Source organism: Lonchura striata, chromosome 6 (genome assembly GCF_050655825.1).
Source record: "Lonchura striata isolate lonStrDom1 chromosome 6, ASM5065582v1, whole genome shotgun sequence".
In the NCBI taxonomy this organism is placed as follows: Eukaryota; Metazoa; Chordata; class Aves; order Passeriformes; family Estrildidae; genus Lonchura; species Lonchura striata.
Window position 1 is genome coordinate 10708891 of NC_140708.1, and position 21867 is coordinate 10730757.

Here is a 21867-nt window from a genome sequence, read left to right on the forward strand (position 1 = left end):
ACTTAACACATCCAACTGCTGGTCTTAATCTGTCTTAGTCTTCAGTTAAGAAGTCTCTCTCAGTGAACTCAGATTTTCAGCCACTGCCTTCTATTCTGCTGAAAGATGCCTTCCTGCCCCAAAGCTAAGCTCAACCAGCTGCAGACTCCACATATTTCTCTTCTAACCATTCTTCTCCTCTGCTGCGGATACTACCAGTGCTGCAGAATCTCATAAATGGCAGCAGTGGTCTTGATAAATAATAAATAGCAACAAAAAAATACCCCAAAACTTCCAGCTGGTGGCCTGTTCCTGATGCCAGGATAACTCCCTTTGCCTGTACTTTTTGCAGGGTCTAATATCAACCTGTGTCAGGCATGTTTGCTCACCCTTTACACTATTTACAACTTTGTCAAGATGCTGGTATATATATTCCATGTTTGCTGAAGAGCTTTGGGAATATCTGTAAACTCCTACTTCATTACACCAGCAAGCCTGAGGAAGACAGACTGTTCTAGATGCCTCAAGAAAAGGAGAAAATCTGGATTCCTTCTAAAAACCTACCCTTCTTCAGCTTCTTTCTGAACTGGCTATTTTCTTGTGTGACAAATTCTAACTGTTTCAGTAAGGTGTAATTTTTCTTTTTCCAAGCACCAAAATTCTTGGTGCAGATCTCAGTCCTGTTATAGGCTCCTTCCTGGCCTTTAGTTGGCTCACTCAGCTTAGCATCTGCAGCAAGCCTTACTCATAGACAGATCCCCTGATTTTGAATTTGCAAACCTAATTCTGTTTATTTCCTGTTTTTAAAGAATCTAGTGAGGAGTCAAAAGTCACACTGGAGGACATATTACAGAAGACACATGATCTGTAACCCATGACATTCACAAGGTTGTACCACCAGCACAAGCCCACCAATGATTTTGAGTTCTCAGATCTCACAGAAGTGGGAGAAGAAGCACAGCTTGGCCTCTGAGGGCCCCAGCTGCAGTTTCTGAATGTAAGTAGGGGCTTTCCTTCCCCTGCTGCAATGCACAGTCAGCACTTCACCTGAGCACAAATGAAACAGGGAGACATTGAATAGCATTCAGGAAAACCTGGTCTCAAGTCTGAGCAAGGAGTAATGCCCCTGACTAAGAAAGGATTTTAATGCCTCCGCTTTTAGCTTTTTTATTTTTCAGATTCTGTGCTGCTTTAGTGTTTAGTTCTGAGCTTCATATTAGGGGATGGTGAGTTTTCTTCACAGAGCAGGGAGACAAAACAATTCCTGCTCTAGCTGGGGACCAAGGACAAATGATCCAAATCTCAGGCCCAAGAGCACAAACAACATGGGCTGAAGAGAGAAAAACAAGCAGGATGGGACTGCCTGGGCTAAAGCTGGAATTGGACAATGAACTCCAAGGTACCAATGGACCAGAACTGATCCCAGTGAGAGCCCCCATGAGCAGTCGTGCATTTTGGGACCGTTTTGGTTCATCTTGGGTGCAGCCCTGGCTGGGCTCTTGTGCTGCCCAAGGTGGATCCATCAAGGAGATCCTTTAATGAATCCCTGCTTTATTGTTTAGCTCTGTCTGGCTCTGTTCTTGGGCAGCCTTCTCAAGGCACCAAGTTCACCTGCCCAAAGCTGCCAAGGTGACACCACCTGTGCCAGTGCCCTGCTGCTCCAGTTCCTGGGCAGGCACATCCCCAAGGGAAAATGGAGAATGAAAGGCACTTGTTCAGCCTCCCATGAATGTGCCTGAAGGGAAGTAGGATGAATCCCAAACATGGAGAGTTTGGGAAATTATTATTGTGCCTTGGATCTACACCAGACCTTATTCTTCAGGCATTCCTCCACTAACCAGTACAGATTTAAATTTCAACACCTACACACATTTTCATCGGGTGCATCCCAGGTTTAATTCTCTTTTCCTCTACACTTAACTCTGACATTAATGAGAGCTACATGTGTGGGTACACACAGAACTGACTCCAGGCAGTTTTACAGCTTGATATTTTTCTTTTTACTGCAATTAGAAAAGCATATTAAAATGCTTAATCTGTGTGTTTGGGGGAAAATGCTTAATGGTACCTAATTAAGGCATAAAATTTACATTTAGAAAACTAGTATCCAGGCACTGCAATAATCAAAATATTTGCAGAAATCACAATAGATTAAAAAAATATTATAAATGGTTTCCTGGAAACTGTTCATGCATATCTTAGTTTGCTTGGGTTTGGGGGGGATGAGTGGGGGTTGGCTAGCTTGTTTTTTGAACCAGAGTCTTGGATACACTTCAGTTTATTAACCAAATAAACTATCTGCAGCTGAGTGAACCACAATAATATTTGTCTTTTCAGAAGAAGCAGGCAAGCCTGGAGGCTGTAACTTTAAGTTACTCACTTTTTCCTTGTAAGAAGCCATCTGCAAACAATGCACAATATTAACTCTGCCAAATCACTTACTTCCTTTATCCCTTTTCTCTTTGCGAGTGTTTTTACTTAGGGCCTTGCTCTGCTGTTACAAGTCTACAAAACCTTAAATTCCCACAACACAGTGAAGGCCACTCAAGTAAAACAAGGTGTTACACACTACTCTTTTGAACTATTTAGAATTGTGTGCCTCCATGTTACAGAGATGATCTGGCACAAAATGTGCAGAGCTGTTACAAAAAGCTTTTAATACTGACATGAAAAAATAAGTTTTAGGACTAGAAGAATCAGAGAAGGGAAACAAAGGGGAAGAATAAAGCCATCTAGAGGCAAGAGGAAAAAATAATAAAATACTTAATTTGCCTAACTTGATGATGTGCTGTTAAACACCACTTCATGCTGCATGTTTGAGTATTCATTTTGCTCTTTTGGAGAGACTTTAGTTTAGTCAATCTATTTTGCAGCCTCACAGACAAATCTTTTCCTGAAGTTGGCCCAGAAGCTCAGCTTTTTAAATAGCATGCTGTGCAATTTTTAGAGGTTCCTAACCAATTCCAGCATTGGAATTGAAAGAGAAGGTAGAGATCTAGGTAGGAAAGAAAAATTATACTATACTCACATTTCTAAATCCTAAGTCACAAACTCAATCCAAATATAGTGTGGTAGGGGTCTAATGTTAAAAAATTTCATTATTTCCTTATCAACTTGCTTTACAATTTAACATTACTTTTCCTCCAAAACCTGCAGCTCTTTAGATACAGTTTTTATACCATTGTTGCTTTCTTCAACGCCAGGAAACAACATCCCAAAGTCCAATATTTCATACACATACACAGTGAGTTCACCATCATCAAAGATGATCTTTGCAAAATGCAGCAGGCAGCCTTTTTCCCCATTCCCAGAAAAAGTATATGGCAGTTGGATGTATTTTGGCTCACAACCTGATGTCAGAGTAAGTTCTGTGGTTCACAGTTTTTGACAGTTATGAACTTTGACGTGCAACTCAGTGAAACAATAGATGAGGGTTCCTACAAGGCTGTGTCTTCATGATGGACTTCTACAGTACTGCCAATTATGAAATCCAGTGAATGTACTATGAGATGCTGGAAAATCAGAGTAATTTCTAAGGATATTCAGACTGCCAGATTTGGATGTTTGAGCACTTGCCACTCCTCACCTCCACAAATCAAAGGAAGTGTTTCCAAGAATAACTCTAAACCATGCAAACATTGTCTTTGTACAGTGATAGCACTGAATATCATTTTAGAATCATCACAGAATCCTTAAGGTTGGAAAAGACCTTTCAGGTCATCAAGCCAACCATCAACCAGCACCACCATGTTCACCATCTAGCCATGTCCCTAAGTGCCACATCCACACATTTTTTGGCACACTTCCAAGCATTCCAGGCTCCACCACTGTCCTGAGCAGCCCATGCAAATGCTTTACAACCCTCATCACAAGGAAAGAAATTCCCTAACATCCAAGCTGAGCCTCCCCTGGCCCAGCTTGAGGCCGTTTCCCCTTGTCCTGTCCCTGTTCCCTGGCAGCAGAGCCCGACCCCCCCTGGCTGTCCCCTCCTGGCAGGAGCTGTGCAGAGCCACAAGGTCCCCCCTGAGCCTCCTTTGCTCCAGGCTGAGCCCCTTCCCAGCTCCCTCAGCTGTTGCTCATAAGGCTTGTGCTCCAGACCCTTTCTAGAGTTTTGGCTGTAAGGAAAAAACAACAAAATCAAAAGCCAAGAAAAAATAAAATGTAAGAAACCTGCAGACCCACAGCTGCACAAAACGTCCTCCAAAGTGTTCTCTGCATTTTTCTGTCTACTTGGCACATGTTCAGTAGCTAAGTTTTGACACTTATGAGCCATTAAGCACAGACAGCTATTAGTTATTACGAAGATGTGGCCACCACAATTTTCAAAGAATTTGGTTCTGGTGCTGTGCAGAGTCTGCAGCAGCTGGTGGGGAGATGTGTTGCTCTCAGGTGCTGCCCTGCCATGCACACTGAGAATTCCCAGCAGTTCTCTGCAGACACTGGGGCAGGGAGCCTCAGGCACAGGAAACACCCAGCAGCCATCACAGCAGCCCAAGGCAGGATTTGAGAGCAGCTCCCCACCACACAAACCCCAGAACTCCCACGAGGTCAATAATCCTCACTCCAGGTACTGCAGGGACTCTGTCCTGCCAGCTGGCACAGGCAGCTGACCTAGACTAGACTACTGTAACCACTTAAAAAAGGTACAAGACTTAAGAGTAATAAAGAATTAGACTAAAAAAATATTTTAAAACCCCACTGGAACACACACCACCAAAAACTCAAAAGTCCTTTCCTGTCATGAAATAAAACATCAAACCATCTTGCGAGTTCAGAGGCACAGCAGAAATCTGAACTTGGGTTTCTGCATCAAACCACTGCAGGATTTATCCAACCCACCATCCAGAACAGCAAAACAACAAAACTACCTATACTTCCCAAAGATTTTATAGCTCATCCTCCATTTTTTTCAAACAGCAGATCAGACCAAAAACCTACTATATTCTGTCTGTTTAAAGTGTGTTTAAATCACACTTTGAGTGATTTAAACCTTGAGATCCATTTAAAAATTAATTCTATTAAAGGTATGAAGTTAAGACATAAATAAAACAGAACTGAATTTATCATAATATACCAAATAATTTTCATCATCTGTTTGCAGAAAGATCATGTTGAAATGCCTTTCCACACCACTTTAAACCAAATTTCTGACAGCAGCAGCCTAAGACATAATAAGAGCTGTTACCAGTTCTGTGGTCGTCTTCAGAGCAATTGACCACCAAAGCCTATGTTTTACTTCAGGCAGAACTGCATTCAGCAGCTCTGAAAACTGGACAGCAATGAGTCTGGACTGGGTCACATTCCTCTCAGAACCCTTCACCAATTCCATACGGATAGCTGTTCCCACAGGAAAATCCTCTTTAGGATCATATGAAGAACAAACCTAGCCCGGGTCAGCCCCACCAGGAGGGAAGGAAGGGCTGCTTTGGAAGCTCCTGGCTGCCCTCAGTGGGCCTGGAGCCATTCCCACGTTCCCCAGCAGTCACAGGATGGTGCCCGCTGTGCCCCAGGGCTGTTTGGGGTGGCCAGGCTGTGGGGCCAGGGCAGGGCTCTCCAACCACCTTGGATGTGGAACTGGAACCTGCAACTGCCAGAACGGCTGAAGGAGCCCCGGCAGGTGAGCGGGCAAGGGGCAGCTCTCCCTGTGCCGGGCCCAGAGGGGGCCTGGCTGTCCCACGGGAACGGTTCCCTTTGGGAACAACGGGGCATTCCCAAGAGGCTGTTCTGGAGCCCGCAGCAGCTTTGGTGCTGGCCATGGGGATGGGCCTGGCAGGGGACAGGGGGCTTCTGGCCATGCCAGGGCACACCCACATCTGCTGCTGTCACCATCAGGCTGGGGGAGCAGCTCTCATTCCACAGCTGGAGCAGGTATTGGTGGGAACACCATGGCAGTGGAACCCCCAGAACACTGTTTGCCCCAGCAGTTGCCTTGGCAACAGAACCCCCCAAGTGGTGTTTGTCCCAAGCACCCCCAGGCTCCCCAGGCACCATGGCAGGTACAGCAGCAGTGCCCTGCTCCTCCTGGGGCTCCTGCCCTCCAGGTTCCCCCAGGTGGCTCTGCCTGCCAGTATCTCACTGCATCACCCTTCTCTGCTTCCCCCAACAGCGAGGTTCCCTCTCCACGTGACAGTGGTGAAGGTGCCTGGCATGAGCTTCCCTGCCCTGGGAGCTGCCTGGGATCTGCCTTCTGTCCCCAGCCTGCCACTGTCCTTGGGGCCTGTCCAGCTCCACACTGGCTCCCACCAGCTGGTCCCAGTCACCACCATGCAGGGGGGCCCAGAGACCTTGGGGCAGGTGGTGCATCTTCCCCCTGTGGTGCATCTTCCCCAGCTGGTGCAGCTGCCCCTCGGGGCTGCTGTCTGTCCCCCTGCCTATGACTGGGTACAGCAGGTGGTGATGGGGACACTGCTGCCCCAGCAGCCAAGAGCTGTGGTCCAGGAAGAGGCCCTTTACCCCTTAGGCTCTAGTACATTCCACATCCACCACCAACCTGCCCTGGCTCTACCAGCTGGCACAACTACGATGGAGCCCAAAGGTAAGCTTTGGGGGTGGCAAAGCCCACCCCTCAGCAGGCAAGCTGAGGAAAGCTTCAATCTCTTGTGGCTCCATTTTCAGAAGCGGTGACCACGGATCTGCCTGGAGAGGGACCGGCTGCCAGCACAGAGGCCGTTCCTGAGCAGGCAGGGGACAGCACCAACACCCATCTGTTTGCCTGGCCTGACAGCAAGGTGAGCGAGGACACCGACCTCAACAGCCCCAACAGCCCCACCTTGGACGCTGTCCTGGAAGAGCTCTCCGAGTACCTGGAGGACAGTGGCTGCCTTGACAATCAAGTGGAGTTGGCACAGCAAGAGGACAATGAGGACACCATCTTGGCTGCCAATGTCCCCAGCTTGACAGCTCAGGACCTCGATGAGCTCCTTGAATTCTGTGAGTGCCTGCTGGAAGATGACCCCAAGGAACCGGTTATGGAGGCATGGCAAAGGAATGGCCAGGATGCCATCCCTGCCATCCCCAACCCGACCCCCTCTGCCAGCCCACTCACTGCCTCCCAGCCTCACCCACCCCACATGGCCCAGATGGAGGAGGAGGCACTGCAGAGGCAGCCACTGAGCGTCACCACTATCAGTGTGAACCCCAAAACAAGAGAGCTGGCAGCAGCCAGGCCAAGAGCTCTGCACCAGGCAGTGACCCCCCGAGCTAAGAGACCTTCCTGCAGGAGCACAGACCAGCCAGAGAGAAAAAGATGGCAGCGGTGACACAGCACCCAGGCCAGAAGCCATGCTGAGGCAGTGACCTACATCCAGACCCCCAGCCCTGCCCTCTCCTACACTCCTCATTCCCATTTAGTCATTAAAAGCTTGTTTTGCAGCTCCTCTGTCTGCCAGGGGTCACATTCACAGTGGGAGGGGTTGATGCCTAAGAGCAGCCTCTACCCACCCCATGGGGGGCCAGGCTGGGCTGGGGATGGTGACCAAGAGCATGGCTATGGGGACATCACACCTGTGGGGGAAGCCACATTGGTCAGAGTCCTCAGAGCACCAAGCAGCAGGACCAGCACCACGGAGTCACCAGGAGCAGGGAGTGCAGAGCTGGGCACATGCTGAGCTGCCCACTTGGTTTGGCTGCCAGAGGACAGGGAAAGAGGGACCTGCCTTAGGCAGGGAAACCTTTCCTTGGCAGGGAGTGGATGAGATGGAACACTGTGGGATGGTTCTGTTGGGGATGTTGAAATGGCCCAAGTGTTGCCATAGGGCAAACTCTATGAGAAATCTCATTTACCACAAGGCAATTTCTCATCTCTAAAGGGACCAACCCTCTCTGCAGGGAATCCTGGCTGGCTCTGTCAGCTCTGTCCCCCTTGGCCAGCTCCTCACATTTTCTGTATTGGGCAGGATTTTCTGTGGTACAGAATATCCCTCCAGCCAGTTCAGGTCAGCTGTCCCAGCCTCTTTAGGACAAAGCTCCCTTTGATGGGGTCTCTGTGAGGGGTATTCAAGGCCAGGCTGGATGGAGCTTGGAGCAGCCTGGTCTGGTTGACGGTATCCCTGCCATGGCAGAGGGGTTGGAATGATATGGTCCCTTCTATCCCAAACAATTCTGGGTTATTTGGTAGGCAGGGTGAGAGAGAGAACAGCTTGAGACAGTTTCAGAAACTAATCTTCCACTGGCCTATATTCTATCACCCCATTTTGCTAAAAACAAGAAATCCAAATTAAAGGAAGATACCAAGCAGGCAAGAAACATTTGCTGTAGCCAAAGGAAACTGAATCTAAGTGAATCTGGTTTAAAATAACTGTTTCAAAAAGTTGGCTATCGGCTATACCTTAGAGGCAGGTAGAAGGAGTACAGACAAGAGCAAACCATATTCCTACCACTGAATAAATCCAGATGTTGCTTAGAGTTGTTACTGAGGTGGATGTTGATTCGTTAAGTTTAAATAAATAATGTTTCTTGCAATAGGAACACAAAATAATCATATTGGTACTGAGAAGAAAGAAAAGGTACTGCTATTTTAGTTGGAAGGGACCTGCAAGTGGTCATCTAGTCCAGCTTGACCCGGCCTGGCCAATTCAAATATCTTCTTAAGGCATTATCCAAATGCCTCATGCATGCTGATGGAAAACAGACATTTTTTTAAGGATGGGAAAATACTCTTCTGGCAATGACCACTGCCCTCTTCCTCAGTTCCTTCTATCATGACATTCTGAGACACAAGAAGAAGGATTCTGAGTCCCTCTCCCAGAGATGACATCTGTGCTTGCAGTGACTGGGGGGAGCACATGTTAGAGTAAGGGAAAATGAGGTAGGAATCTGTCTAAATTAAATGCTGTAATAATCACTCTCCTCCCCAGAGGTGGGGACAATTCCAAGCTCATATCAGACAACTAATTATCTTTTTAAGTAATCACATTTGTAACAGAAGTCAAGTATCCACAAAGACTACACAGCCTGTAAACAGCAGCACACTGCTGAAAAAGGCCATGAGCCTCAGGTACCACCTCCAGCTGGGCATTCTGCTTTCTTCTAATTCACCTTTTTGCAAGCAAGTTCCTGAGACAACCACAGTCACTGCTGCAAAGCACCTGCATGATCCCCTACCCAGAAAATGTACATTCCAAGAGGCCTACAGGCCACAGGACTTACAGATCCAACACCCACAGCAAACTAGTTCTGATGTATAGTTTTCAAAGGAATTGCTGGGAGTTTGTCTTCCAATGCAGCAGTGAGAAAAATTCTCTTGCAAATGTGCATCTATGATTGGATAGCACATGCTGGAAAATATTTCCTCAGTATATCAGCACCAAATTTTATATATTTTAACAAGAACTCAGGCTCATGGTCAAAAATTCACAACTACTCTGTGAAATTAAGGATTAAGTGCAGCACACCACTCTCCAGGGCCCCACTTGCAAGTTCTCTGTTGTTAAAATTGATTTTTATTTTTTTTATTTTTGAGTTAGCAGCCTGAAATAAACCCTGCACCAGACCCTCCCAGGAATTGTCCCTGGCCTTTGCAGGAGCTCACCTGAAGTGAGTCCAGAGATACAGCTGGAATGCCATTTCACATGGTGACATACTTTGTTGTCAGTTTTAATCAATGGGTTAAGGTATGATGTACAGTTAATAAAAAAAAAAAAACAGAAGAGAGACACTGTAAAGAGTTTTTAAAAATTTTAACACCTCTGGATAAAAGCACATTTTCCCATCATAATAGCACTAAAAGATCTAGAGTGAGTTTACACACTATAGCAACACTACTCTCCCTCTCAGGAATGACACACATGGCATCTTTTTCAACCTGCCTTGTCTCTTCCCTTCTCCCAAAACCACAAATCACTTATCAAAACATAACTATGTCCCCAAAGTGCATGTCCCAAACACATGATGACATCTATTTCACTGTTCTGTTGCTTTTCACATAGAAAGCATCCAGATATTTTTAGAGGTTTATACTGCCTCTGATGAGAATTTTAGAGGTTTTTATCCTCTAAAATCCTTATTTTTTTATCTGATAATATTTTTAGAGGTTTACACTGCCTCTTATGTCCTAGAGTCTTTCCTAATGAAAGGGAAAAAAAAAAAAGACCAAAAAAAGTGTATTTTAGAGAAATTCTGGGTGTGCAAATGCCAGTTGGCTGTGATGAACATCAGCCCCTACAGCACTAACAAGACCAGAGAATTTCAAGTGGAACTCAAAGAAACCAATGTTTCCCTAAGAAACAGAACAGGAGAAACAGCAGCTGCAATAAAACAGTGAATGAAAACACCTTCTGAAAGCTGTGCACATTTGATAGACTTTTATTAAATATGTCTCTGAATGATCCCAATGGACCAGATGTGCTGCACTGAGCATCAGAACCCTGAGAAAACACCATCCCTTCTTATTTAATTTTCCATTCCAGCTGTCCTTCCTCTTCTCCAGCAGCACAGAAAGGAATGCTCTCTATCAGGCAGAAAAGAAAATGTGATATGTGATAAAACATTATCACATAGTGCAGATGCCTCCAAAGGTTTCTATTTCTATTAACATCTGATTGCTCACTCTTACATAAAATCCTACAATAATGAAAATATTCATTTTCCATTGTTTTTGTCTAGTTTCATCACCATCATTATTACTGCCCGTTTTGGGGAGGAAAGACAGATTCTGTTCCCAAGCGCATTCATCTCATGCCTAATAAAATTCAATCCTGTCTTCATTAAAATTACACAAGTGTATAGGAGGTCAAGACACAGTGAGCTCCAATTGTTTCCTAAATGAAAACTAATTTTCCAGTTATTGTTCAAAATAAATTATACAGAAGTATAATCAAAGTTAATTGAAGAACACTGCATGGTTTGAGCTCATTAAAATCCCTACAAATGCCAACAGGAAACATACTGTTTGGTACTTTCAGTCACAAACAGTGACTTCTTTTACCTTGGAAAAGGCTATTAATGCATGTGAAAATTCCTCAAGGTTAAACTATTAGCAGTCACAGCCACTTCTATGGTCCATGGAACCTTGGTCAGGTCACCAGGAGCTGCAGCACTCAGAGCTGAGACATCACATGTGGGTCATACCAACACAGGAGGGCCCCTGAGCACCACCCACAGCACTCCCCCACAAACACCTGCAAAACAAACAAGAACTTCTGCTTCCAAAGGAGCTCATTGGCAAGGCAAGCAAAGTATTAAAGTGGGGATTTCAACTGCAAACCTACCTAAACCCTCAAAATTTCTTCCTTTGCTACCTTTTCTTCAAATAATCTGTCATAGCAATGAACTACATTTGGCCTGAATTTGTAGCAGCTTAATCTGCTGTGATGTCACCTGTGAGACTAAACATGCCTCTCATCTCCCTAACACCACTTACCCACCTGTAAAGGTGGTGACCTCGGAGACAACAAGGAAGTCCTTCAAAATCAGCTTCCAGAAAATGGAATGCAGGTTTGGCATTCCATGTATTTCACCACTTCCAGGATGATCCCAGTACTCCCAAAAGGAGCACAGAGAACACAGTCAGAGTGTCAACAGCAAGCACAGCACCACAAACTGTTCACACTTCCTTTTGGAACCCAGATATGAACCAGTGAGCCATGATCTGACCACCAGCTATTATTTAAACGTTATTGCACCTCCTTCCATCTGGGCTTTTGGAGATGATGAATGTTTCCAAAGACTTTTCAACATCAGCACCCATTTCCAGCAGGCCCACATGGCTCTGGAGTGTTACATACTGAGCCCAGTCAAAAGCTCAGGAGCAGTCACAGCCAAAGGAAAGCTCAGGATGCATCACAGCCTGCCTCACCTCACCCGAGTTCTTACAGCTTTACCAGATCCTGGCTTGCTGCACATACTCCCAGTCAGTGATTATTCAAAATGCAGTGAGGTTTCACAATACAGGCACCAGAGCTCACCTGTAGTGACACATCATAACTGAAGATTGATTCAGCCTGATTTCTGAATCCTAAAACTGTCACTTTCCAAAACAGTGTACCTGAATATAAAAGGAAAACTAAAAGTATAAACGAAAAAATGTGATTTCCTTTACAAATATCAACATAAAGAAACCTCATCTTGAAGCAATCTCTCTCTGAAAGGCTTGTTCTAGAAGAATCCTTTTCATAATAAATATGTCATATATAAAATGTTACTTCTGCTGAAAAGCCAATATTTCAAGCCTCTTACCCCCTGCAGTTACCTCCAGCAGTATAATTAATACTTAATCATGGCTGTGGTATTCATAGGCAATGACACCTATGAGATAAAAATAAATTATCTATTCTCTCTTTCTACATGAAAGAAAATTACAAATTATTAGGAATAATTCTGTTCTTCCAAATTATTAGGAATTTGGCTAATTACACTGAACCCAAATACAGATATTTGCAAAACTGGGCCTTCATTTGTATTGATTTTCCTTCATCCACAGGGAACAAAGCCAAAGAAGCAAGCCTGTAAAGTCTGCTTTATGGAACACAGGAAATAAATATGTAATTAAAAGAAAATCAGGTATTCCATACAGCACCAGTTGTCACTGTCAGTTCTGTTACTCAGTACAAACCATATCGATTAACTGCCTTTTACAAACATCTCCAAATTAACATCAAAATTGGCTCATTTCACTAACTTGCAGGAAAAAAGAGCTCTTTGCTTATCCTGCAGTTTAAGAACTGCCACAGAACACGCAAATATGGAAGATGCTTGGAAGCAAAGTGCTTTCTGAACCAAATGGCTGCAGTGACACCGGGCACTGCGTGGCATCAGTGCAGACCCAAAGCTGCCTGGCAAGGGAAGGCTCGAGTCAGGTGCAGGATTTCCCTTCCTCTGCAGCCTCACTCACGAGTCTCTCTCGAGGGTAATTCCACCTGTCCCAGCTGAAGGAAGCCCTGCTTTGTGGGGAACACCAATGTTACCCCACTGGCCACACCTATCAGGGGAAATAACTCTGCTCACCAGTGTGGGAACCCCAGCCTTGCTCTGGGGTCCCATGTGGTGGTGAAATTCCTCCTCCAACCCGTGCTTCCAAGAGAAACTGTGCAGGCTTTAGCTGTTCGGTCTCAAGGCACTTTATTGTTAGTTACCTAACAGATTGTCTTCTCGGGCTGTGGCTGCTTGGTCAGTGGCCTGGGCAGAGGCACACACACCCTGACATCCTCTCTGTCTGCTGTCTTCTTCTTCTCCCCCCCACCCAGGGCTGCTGCTATCTTTTATATGATATATTATGTATTACATGTTTATAGTTTTCCCCCAATACCTACTACCTATATTACAAAGTGCTTTTCTACTCTAAACCAATCCGTGAGTGCCAACATCACCAAGAACATGGAGGTAAGGAAGAAGAAGGAGGAAGAACAGGATCAGCCACTTTCCTCCATCTTAGAACTTCTGACCCCCACGTACAAAGTAAAAACCCCCCTGGACAAGTGTCAAACCCCCCTGTACAATACTAAAAAAATTTCCCCTCTGTTTTGTAACTACTTATACTATACTATCTAACCTTTTGTGATTGCTTGTTCCACCTCCAAAGTTGGTAACTCATTCCATGGCTCAAACTCAAAATCACAGCTGCTTCCAGCTGCCTGTCAGGTTCTAAAATGCTTCTGACCAAGGCCTGGAACCTCTAAAAATGTCTGAGAGACATTTTGAGTTCCAACAACCAGGATTTCTGTCCTTGGTGCTGAAACAGCACTGCAGATTTCCTTAGGAGAGGGCATGGATGACACAGTTTCCAACTGATGAAGGGCAAAGGATACCAAGAAAAATTACTGACCACCATAGTGAAGAAAACTGACACTCACTTAATGACCGAGCTCAGTTTGCAGCAGGCAGTGGGTAAGAAAAAGAAGAAAGAGAAATGAGATCTTTAATAGCTCACCAGGAGCTCACCAAGGAGAGACTGGCATACTACTGAAATATAAGTAGTCCAAAAAAAAAAAAAAAAAAAAACAAAACAACAAAAAAAAAAAACTGGAAAAAAAACTTCTTAGAAATGCTTTGCAGTGTAATTTGGTCTCACAGCAGTGAATTTAAAAGTGAGTGTTTGTTATATAAAAGTGCACGATTTCTGAATTCAAGTAAAAGCCTTTTCCCTACAGTACCTCTTTAATCCTTTTCAGTTTCCATAATTCTCTGCCATACCTAGCAGTATTTCTCTCAATTCCTGATGAAACTCAGATAATGTTCTAATGTCTTATCACAGAGCCCACTGCATAAGGCCATATTAAATATTCTGCATTTCAGGAGTATTTTGACAGCAGACCAAAGTACTTTTCTAAGGCCATTTAAATTAAAATTACCATGGCTGATAATTCTGAAGCTGAAATAGTACAGGGATACATGAGGAAAATCTTCAGTTCCATGGCAATGAACTGCATATTGCATTAAAGCCTACAAACCAAGTCATGATTACTTTTCACAGGAAAATAATGACAGCCAAGATCAAAAACAGTGAATTCAAGGACTTGTTTTTGTGGTATTTAAGGTTCTTGTTCTTTAAAAAAAAAATAGTTGGTTGGGGCTTTTTTCCAAATCACTTCTCCTACTTATGAAATCAGAATAATTTATCCATAGCACAAGAAAACAGGTTAGTCTCATCACAATGGGGCTTGTAGAATTCCATGTTGTTCAACAAGTGCCCAGATACACCTGGATCTTTCTTAATGCCTTTCCCCCTTTATCCAAAATACAGAAAAATCAAATGAACAAACAACAACTTCACACCAGTCATTGCACTTAATTTAACCTAGATGTCATGTAGTATTTCAAAGATTCTTTTAAATGTCAGCAAGATCATGTTCTTCTAGCAAGCTTTATTACTAGAGGTTTATAGTTGTTTAAATTTTAAAAAGAAAGATTTATTCTACAGCTAATAAATCAATTCTGATTCAGCACAAAACAAGTTCAAATGCTCATTCTTCAAAAGCATTTTGGCAGCTCTGTTAGTAAGAACATGTATGTTAATTCCAGTACTTATTCTTTATAAATAATGCTCTAATTTCTGCTGGGTTTGCCTTTGAAATATTCATGACATCATTCTTGTACCATAAAACCTTTTTTAATTAGTAAGATAGTAACTATGAGGCCTAATTTTCTTCATGTGTTTGTTGTTTGCTTTGCTTTGGGGTTCATTTTTGCCTTGGTTTTCTTTTTTTGAACTGCTGTTGAAAATTAACACAGTACTTGTCTTTCATCAGTCTGTCAGTTCTTCGAGTTGCACAGTATTTTTTTTAACAGTACAAAAGCTAAACTACTTTACTGATTAGCGTTCATAGATTCATGTTTCTAGTTTCATCAATAAATCCATGTTTTACAAGTCTTCAAATATTTACACACTTCATTTCTCCCAGTACTTTAAAGACCCCTTTGTTTTGTGAACAGTCTTTATTTTCTTGTAAACAGATGTGTAAAAGATCTATATCTTAAATTACTACATAGTATCTCAATTATTCTTCAAGAATATTAATTTCATGTCTCCAGAGCTCTTACATTAACACCCTATTTCCTTGAGCAGTGTGACAGTAAAAAATGACAGATCTTTATCCTCTGTAAAGTTTCTGACTAGCATTAACCCAAGAAAATTTGATGTGGGATGTAAAGTATATAGCATCAATCCTTAAAAAAAGACAAACCATGAAATATTAAGAAGTTCATATTTTATTGTAGAGAGATAGTACTAATAAAAAGCAGTAAAAACATTTGCAGTTGGTGGCAAAGATATTACTTTCTCTTTTCAGCTGCCTTCCATTTTCTCATTGATCAGACACTGTGCCAGCAAAGGCAAAGAAAAATGCCATATTTAACACTGAAATATCATTGTGTTATTCAAGTTTAGGCACTGCATTGGCTACAAAACCCCATGAGTGTTTGCTTCAGGGGTGCTGCTTGCTCAGTAGGGGATGACTGGAATTTTCATGGAATGCCTTCACTTCCTTCCACATCTGCAGCACTGTGTGAGAACAGCCCCTTCTGCTGCAGGTCACCTTCATCAGCTCTTGCCCTGCAGCAGCCTTGGCATTCCTGCTGCCCAAGCAGCACACAGCAGTTGGGTGGAGAACACGCCTGTGTTCCTCCTGCTGCCTTTCCCAGCCTCTGCTCCTGCTCCTTTTTATTCCACATCTCCTCAGAGGTGCAGCCAAGCAGATCTTTTCACTTGAAAATCCCTTGACTCTTCCCCAGAGACCTCCCTTCTGAATTTCAGCCTGATCCTACCAGTCCTGCATAATCCCTCACTTCCACAGGCACCGACTCCCACAGCAGCCTGCTAGAGCCCCATGGCTGACCCCAGCAAGGTAAGAACAGAGGTTTGTTCTCCTTCCTCCCACCTGTGACCCACTGCAAGATTTACAGAAAGCCAGGGAGGAACAGGCAGGCCCTTGAATAATTAAATAAAAGTCATCTGCTTTCATTAAATCTGACAAGATCAACACACATTGCCTGGACAAACTGAAGCAATGTGGATGAGGCTCCTTTTAGCTCTGTGCATATAAAAGCCCTAAAGAAACAGAATGCTTTTTGTCAGGTTAACTGTAAAAATTCATTGATTCAAGTGGGAAATAGCAGTGCTGAATAACACTCTACCCCACCCATTACCACTGCTGTATTCCACTCAAGGAAACCTTAGAGTACTACAGATAAGTCCTTAATTTCTAAAGAATTATATATGAGCATTCTGAGCAGATGGAAATTTGGGGGGTTAAGCAGGTATGGATTTGTGGGGTTAACTTGTGACCCCATTCAGTTAAATGCTTAAAATGAGAAACTGCTTCATGCATAGGATCTATGACTTTGGATCTTTCCATCTGCAGCATATCTTGCTATTTACTACTCTGTTTTTTGTCTGTGCCAAAGTGAGAATTGATGCAGTTGGCACATGGGGAAGCAACAGCACGGAGAGAAGAGTTCACAGCAAAACAAACTCACTCATTCCACCTCCTCAGAAGTAGGAGAACTGCTGAATGAAGATGCAGATTTGCCCAAGGTGGCCTTTCTTTCCTTCCTAGTACTTGGATTACAGCCACTTATTCTCACACAGGATGCATCTGTATGCACAGATGTGGATGACATGCTGATTTCCTGAGTCACAGAATAACTGCAACAGAGAACTGGAGAGTCAGAAACTTTCAGATGCTTCCCTTGGACTCTTGACCTCCTCAGCATAACTCATTCTTGTGACTGAGAAAATAATTTGTATATCCTTGTCAATTCCACTAAAAATCAGTAGGTAACTGCAAAAAAAAAGAAGGCACAAGACTGACAAAAGCTGAACCTTGCTAACCAAATTAAGGTTTGAACTAAAGCCACACCAACTAATGAATTAACTATAACAGACTGGAGTTTGCATTTGATAAAACCAACAGGCAATGAATGAACTGTAAATTCTAAGGGCCCTGGCATTTGAAAACACCTGCTGCAAAAAATAATGGAGCTCATTGCTCTGAGGCAAAGGCCAGCTCCTTCAGGCTGTGACAGCACTGAGGTCACTGCTCCCTTCTGCTGTTTGGATTTGGAGCTAGCAGGGCTTAAGTCTCTCTGATGCAGACACAGCTAATGTTCAGTGACACAGGACAAGATACAACAAAATATTTTCTGCCAATCTATGCAAATATCTTCCCTTCAGCTTCAGAAAAAGCTTTAGCTAAATAAAGAATGATTGTAGAATCCCAGAACAGTTTAGGTTGGAAAAGACCTTAAAGCCCATCCAATCCCAGCCCCTGCCATGAGCACAGCTTCTTCTATCCCAGGTTGCTCCAAGCCCAATCCAGCCTAGCCTTGGACACTTCCAGGGATCCAGGGGCAGCCACAGCTGGGCAGCCTGTGCCAGGGCCTCACTGTTCTCCCTAAGGAGCCTTTAAAAGGACAAGATAAGATAATTTGGAAAGAAAGATGAGCTCTCAGTCTTGTACCATTCTCAGAGTGCCAAATGCAGAGGCCAGCTCAGGTAACCAGGTGATATCACTTTAAATAAGCACCTTTAGCCTCATGAACCCCTTCAGCCCTCAGATAATCAGGTCTGCATGCTTTGTACAAGGGGAAGTCACTGTCCCTCTTGGCATGAGAGAGGGAGCTTTGCTTTCCTTAGGGAACAATTAATTTTGCTCCTTCTTTAAACTGCCCTCTCTCCATGGGAAATAGGAGTTTATGAAGACCTGTCTCCCTAGGTTAGAAGATGGAATGGCTTCCAAGTCCAGAAAAGCAAGGAAGAGAACTTCAGAGATAGAGCACCAATATCTCTCCTATGAAAATCCAACACAGTACTGGTAACTAAGCTCCTCATATCCTGTGACTGAGCTTTGGAGTTATTCAGTGATCTTAGGAGTCCCTCCCTACTTGCTCATGCTTCCACCTGCAGACATTCATAGAATATTGCCTGAATGTTCCTGTATTGATTTCACTGGCAGAAATTTCTCTAACTCAATGAAAGAATCTAAACTCTTGGGAATTCGTGTATTTATAGTTCTGTTAATGTAAAACTTCAAGCAAGTTAAAACATTAAAGAAAACATTAAGAGTTTCTCCAAGAAAATGTTAAGTTTAAGCAAAATACTGTCAGTCACAACCAGCCTGAAATATATTTAAAAGGAAGCATTGACACCTTTCAAGTCACATTTTCAAAAGCAATACATTATTTGCCTTCTAGCACGTCCATCTTTATATGCATGCTATTGAAATTATCTTTTCCTGTGATTTCAATTTTTTTCAATCAATGAGGTCCTGAAGTATTTTTAATTAAGATCTACTTTTCTGCCAATCACAGGACTCACAGTACTCCTGGAAGTGGAGCATCAAGAGAAAGCTCCAAGTAGTCCAAGACCTGTGCCAAAATAATAAAGTGAACAATAATGAAACTTCCAGTTCATTTGGCTGTCTTCCATCTTCCTCACTTCCCCGGCACTGATTTCTTCAGGTTTTCAGTTCTGCTTTTATTGAAATCCTTTTAAAACTTTGATCTCATATTTTCAAGGAATCTTGACTAATATTGGTACAACTACTAAAATAAACAACTTCTGTCAGCAAGTACCCAGAATTTAAATGTAACTTCTAATTATAAATCATGAAGTCTTTAAATAATAAAAGTTAAGCACAGGGCAGGGTTCTTGCTTACAAAATTTTACTATGCGAGTGATTTAGAGCAAAGAAATAGTACAGGACAACTACTTAATATTTAGTAAACATCATGATTCGACAAGAAAACAGAGTTCTAGCTTTCAATGACCATAAAAACTGTTACATAACTGTTTTATAACGATAGTGTGGAAATTCTTTCTGGCAAATTTTTATCATGGCATATGCCTTCTTGTACTAAATATTCATTGTACAGGGATATATTTTCTCTGTCAATTTTTCCTGTGCCATATTTGAGGGAGAGAATAAAATCTTTACTAAAAGCTAACCTGTACAAGACACCTTTCCAGCCATTCTATGCCACCTGATGTTTATCTGAAAACAAACTTCCAGCGTCAGCTCCTCGCTCAGACAACCTGCCTTTGCAGAAGGCCTGTCCCTACTCCCCAGCTCTTGGATTTGCTGTGAAGCCTCCTATGCTCAACTGATGTGATTTCTGAAAGTGCTTCCATGCCACAGCTCTGTCCCTGCCACATCCCCACACTCTGCTCCATGGAGGGCTGTTGAAAACACCCATTTGTGCTGGGGCAGCCCCACAGTTCTGTGATAAACTGCAACGTGGCTTCTCCAGCTCTGCCTTCATTTCATCTACAATGGAGATGATGAACAGCTCCCACCTTCCAGGAGCTGTAAAGTCTCTAGTTTGAAAACACCTGCTGAGTCCTCCACCATAGATCAGCAGACTATGGTGCCACCCTTCAGAACACCTGCTGCAAGAGCCCTGGCCAGCAGTCCCCTTCTCCATTTCCTTCTTCAATACAGAGGCAGGCTCCCAGGGCACGGGGAGCATGAATTGCAGCCTGGCTCACAGCAGCCACTGGAGGTGGGAGCAGGCACTGTTTACTGCAGGGTTGGAGTTTTGTATGCAGCCCTCACTCGGAGAGCTGCAGGCGCCATTCCAGAGACAAACGTTTCAATAGAACTCCCAGGGAGGAACTGACCTTTGCTGCATACTAAAATACAAACAACAGGGACAACAGCAGAACTGCTCTCACAACACGTCCACTGCTGCCTCGTTTGTCAGTCCACTTTGGGAACCTGCCACTGGTTTGACAGCTCCTGTCCTGTTTATCTTGATTTTCTAATTTTGCAATCTAATGACTGCTGTCAAGAGGACAAGTGCTTTCTGACTGCAATGACAAGACAGTAGGAAAGCAGACCAGGGTTATGAGCAACTATTGCAAAGTGCCTGTGCAAGGTGGGCTCCTCCTGTGCTGCCAGGCCCTACACTGAGCCTGCACTGCTGGCTTGTAGTCCACAGACTACAAGTGGCAAGGAGTTACAGGGTGCTGTCTTCTTCCTAGCAGGAAAAAGCACTGCCTGGAAGCAGGGAAAGGAAAGGGAATGATCAAGGTGCCTTTAACGCAGTGCTGAAAGGTGGTGTAGTAAACAATGAAATTAAAAGACTTTCCCTTAACAAAAAATCATCGTAACTCCCATGTTTTACCCCAAAGATCACAGAGTAAGAGCTGCCTGGGACTGAAGGTTTTCCCCTAGCTGTCAGGAAGGTGAGCACTGGGAAGTGACATGCTGTGCCAGCCACACAGGGAGAGTAGCTCAGGGAGTGACAGAGCCTGCTGAGAACACTGGGATGTCAGCAATGGGATATGGCTGGGAACAGCAGCACCACAGTTCTGCAACACTGAGTGTGTGGGGAGAAGGAGCAGAAGAAATTCATCATAGAGGAATGTTACACCATGCATAAATGCAACCTTAAATCAATGTAAGCAATGGCAGATTCTGAGACACTGGGGTTAGAATATGCCATACATGAGGTCTTGAGCAGGGTGCTCTGTAGAGGTCAGAAAAGGGAATTGAATGCTCCAAGTTATTAGGAAAGGGGCAGAACAGAACAGGGAAAACATCACAGTCCCTCACATCAATATACAACGTACCTGCACCATGAGTGCTGTTAGAAATTCCAAAGCACCTATCTGCAAAAACATACCATGGATATGGAAAGAGCAAGGGGCAAACAAAAAGTCTGATCAAAGGCATGGAATGGATTTGTGGGAAGGATAACTGAACAGGCACACTTCTCCATCTGGGGAAAAAGCTGACAACTGGTTCTATAATAACAATTTTAATGGAACCAACATAAGTGTTCACTCTCTTTTCAAAGAGTGAAGCAATATATAATAGAAATACATTTTAAAATCATAGGATAAAAACACAAGGAAAATTTCTCTATACTGCGCACAGTGAAGCTGCAAAGCTCTTCACTGCAGGATGCTGTGGCTGTCAAAAACTGACAGAGCTTCAAAATATATCCTGCAAATTAAAGGAAGGAAAACCCCTTGAGGTCCACTGAGTAAAGAGACACAGCATTTGGTTCAGAAGTGCCTGAAGCACACAATTTCAGGAGATAAGCCAGGATCTTAAGGAATCATCACTACATGACATCCCTATTTTCCCACTTTCCTTTGTCTGTGTTGAAAAGAGTGTAACAGGCTACAGACCTTTGGCTTAACCAGCAGAGAGGTGTGAACATTCCAGTAATGACTTAAGCACCTTTCAAAAGACAGTAAAAACCCAATGTAGGTCTAGTGGGTTTGGCTTTCTAAATCAATCTTTTCTTATTCTCTACATGTAGACCAAAGATCTCTCCCTCTGATCCCAGGGCCTGGCCCCTGGCAGCACATGGGGGAATCAAATTATGTTGTAGGTCATCTTTCTTAGCAGGGGAGTCACTGCCATTCAGAACATATGTGATAATTTGGATTATTTTTAGCTTTGTTTTCATTTGTTCACCATCTCTTCTCCCACCTTTTAAAAGACA

At 43.6% G+C, this 21867-nt stretch overlaps 1 protein-coding gene and 1 long non-coding RNA gene across 4 annotated transcripts in view; one reads left to right on the forward strand and one right to left on the reverse strand.

Annotated features, from left to right (window-relative positions):
- LOC144246565 (uncharacterized) overlaps positions 1-21867 on the reverse strand; it is a 538094-nt gene that overhangs the window by 227105 nt on the left and 289122 nt on the right. The window lies entirely within an intron of this gene.
- LOC146767027 (uncharacterized) lies at positions 5921-7529 on the forward strand. The gene is made up of 2 exons (XM_085583152.1): positions 5921-6514; positions 6595-7529. The coding sequence occupies exons 1-2, from the start codon at positions 6127-6129 to the stop codon at positions 7236-7238; spliced, it is 1032 nt and encodes a 343-aa protein (XP_085439278.1). The 5' UTR covers positions 5921-6126; the 3' UTR covers positions 7239-7529.

Coding starts and splice junctions, on each gene's coding strand:
- LOC146767027 (XM_085583152.1), top strand. CDS start 6,127: ATGAGCTTCCCTGCCCTGGGAGCTGCCTGGGATCTGCCTTCTGTCCCC. Junction 6,515..6,594: donor AACTACGATGGAGCCCAAAG/GTAAGCTTTGGG, acceptor CTCCATTTTCAG/AAGCGGTGACCACGGATCTG.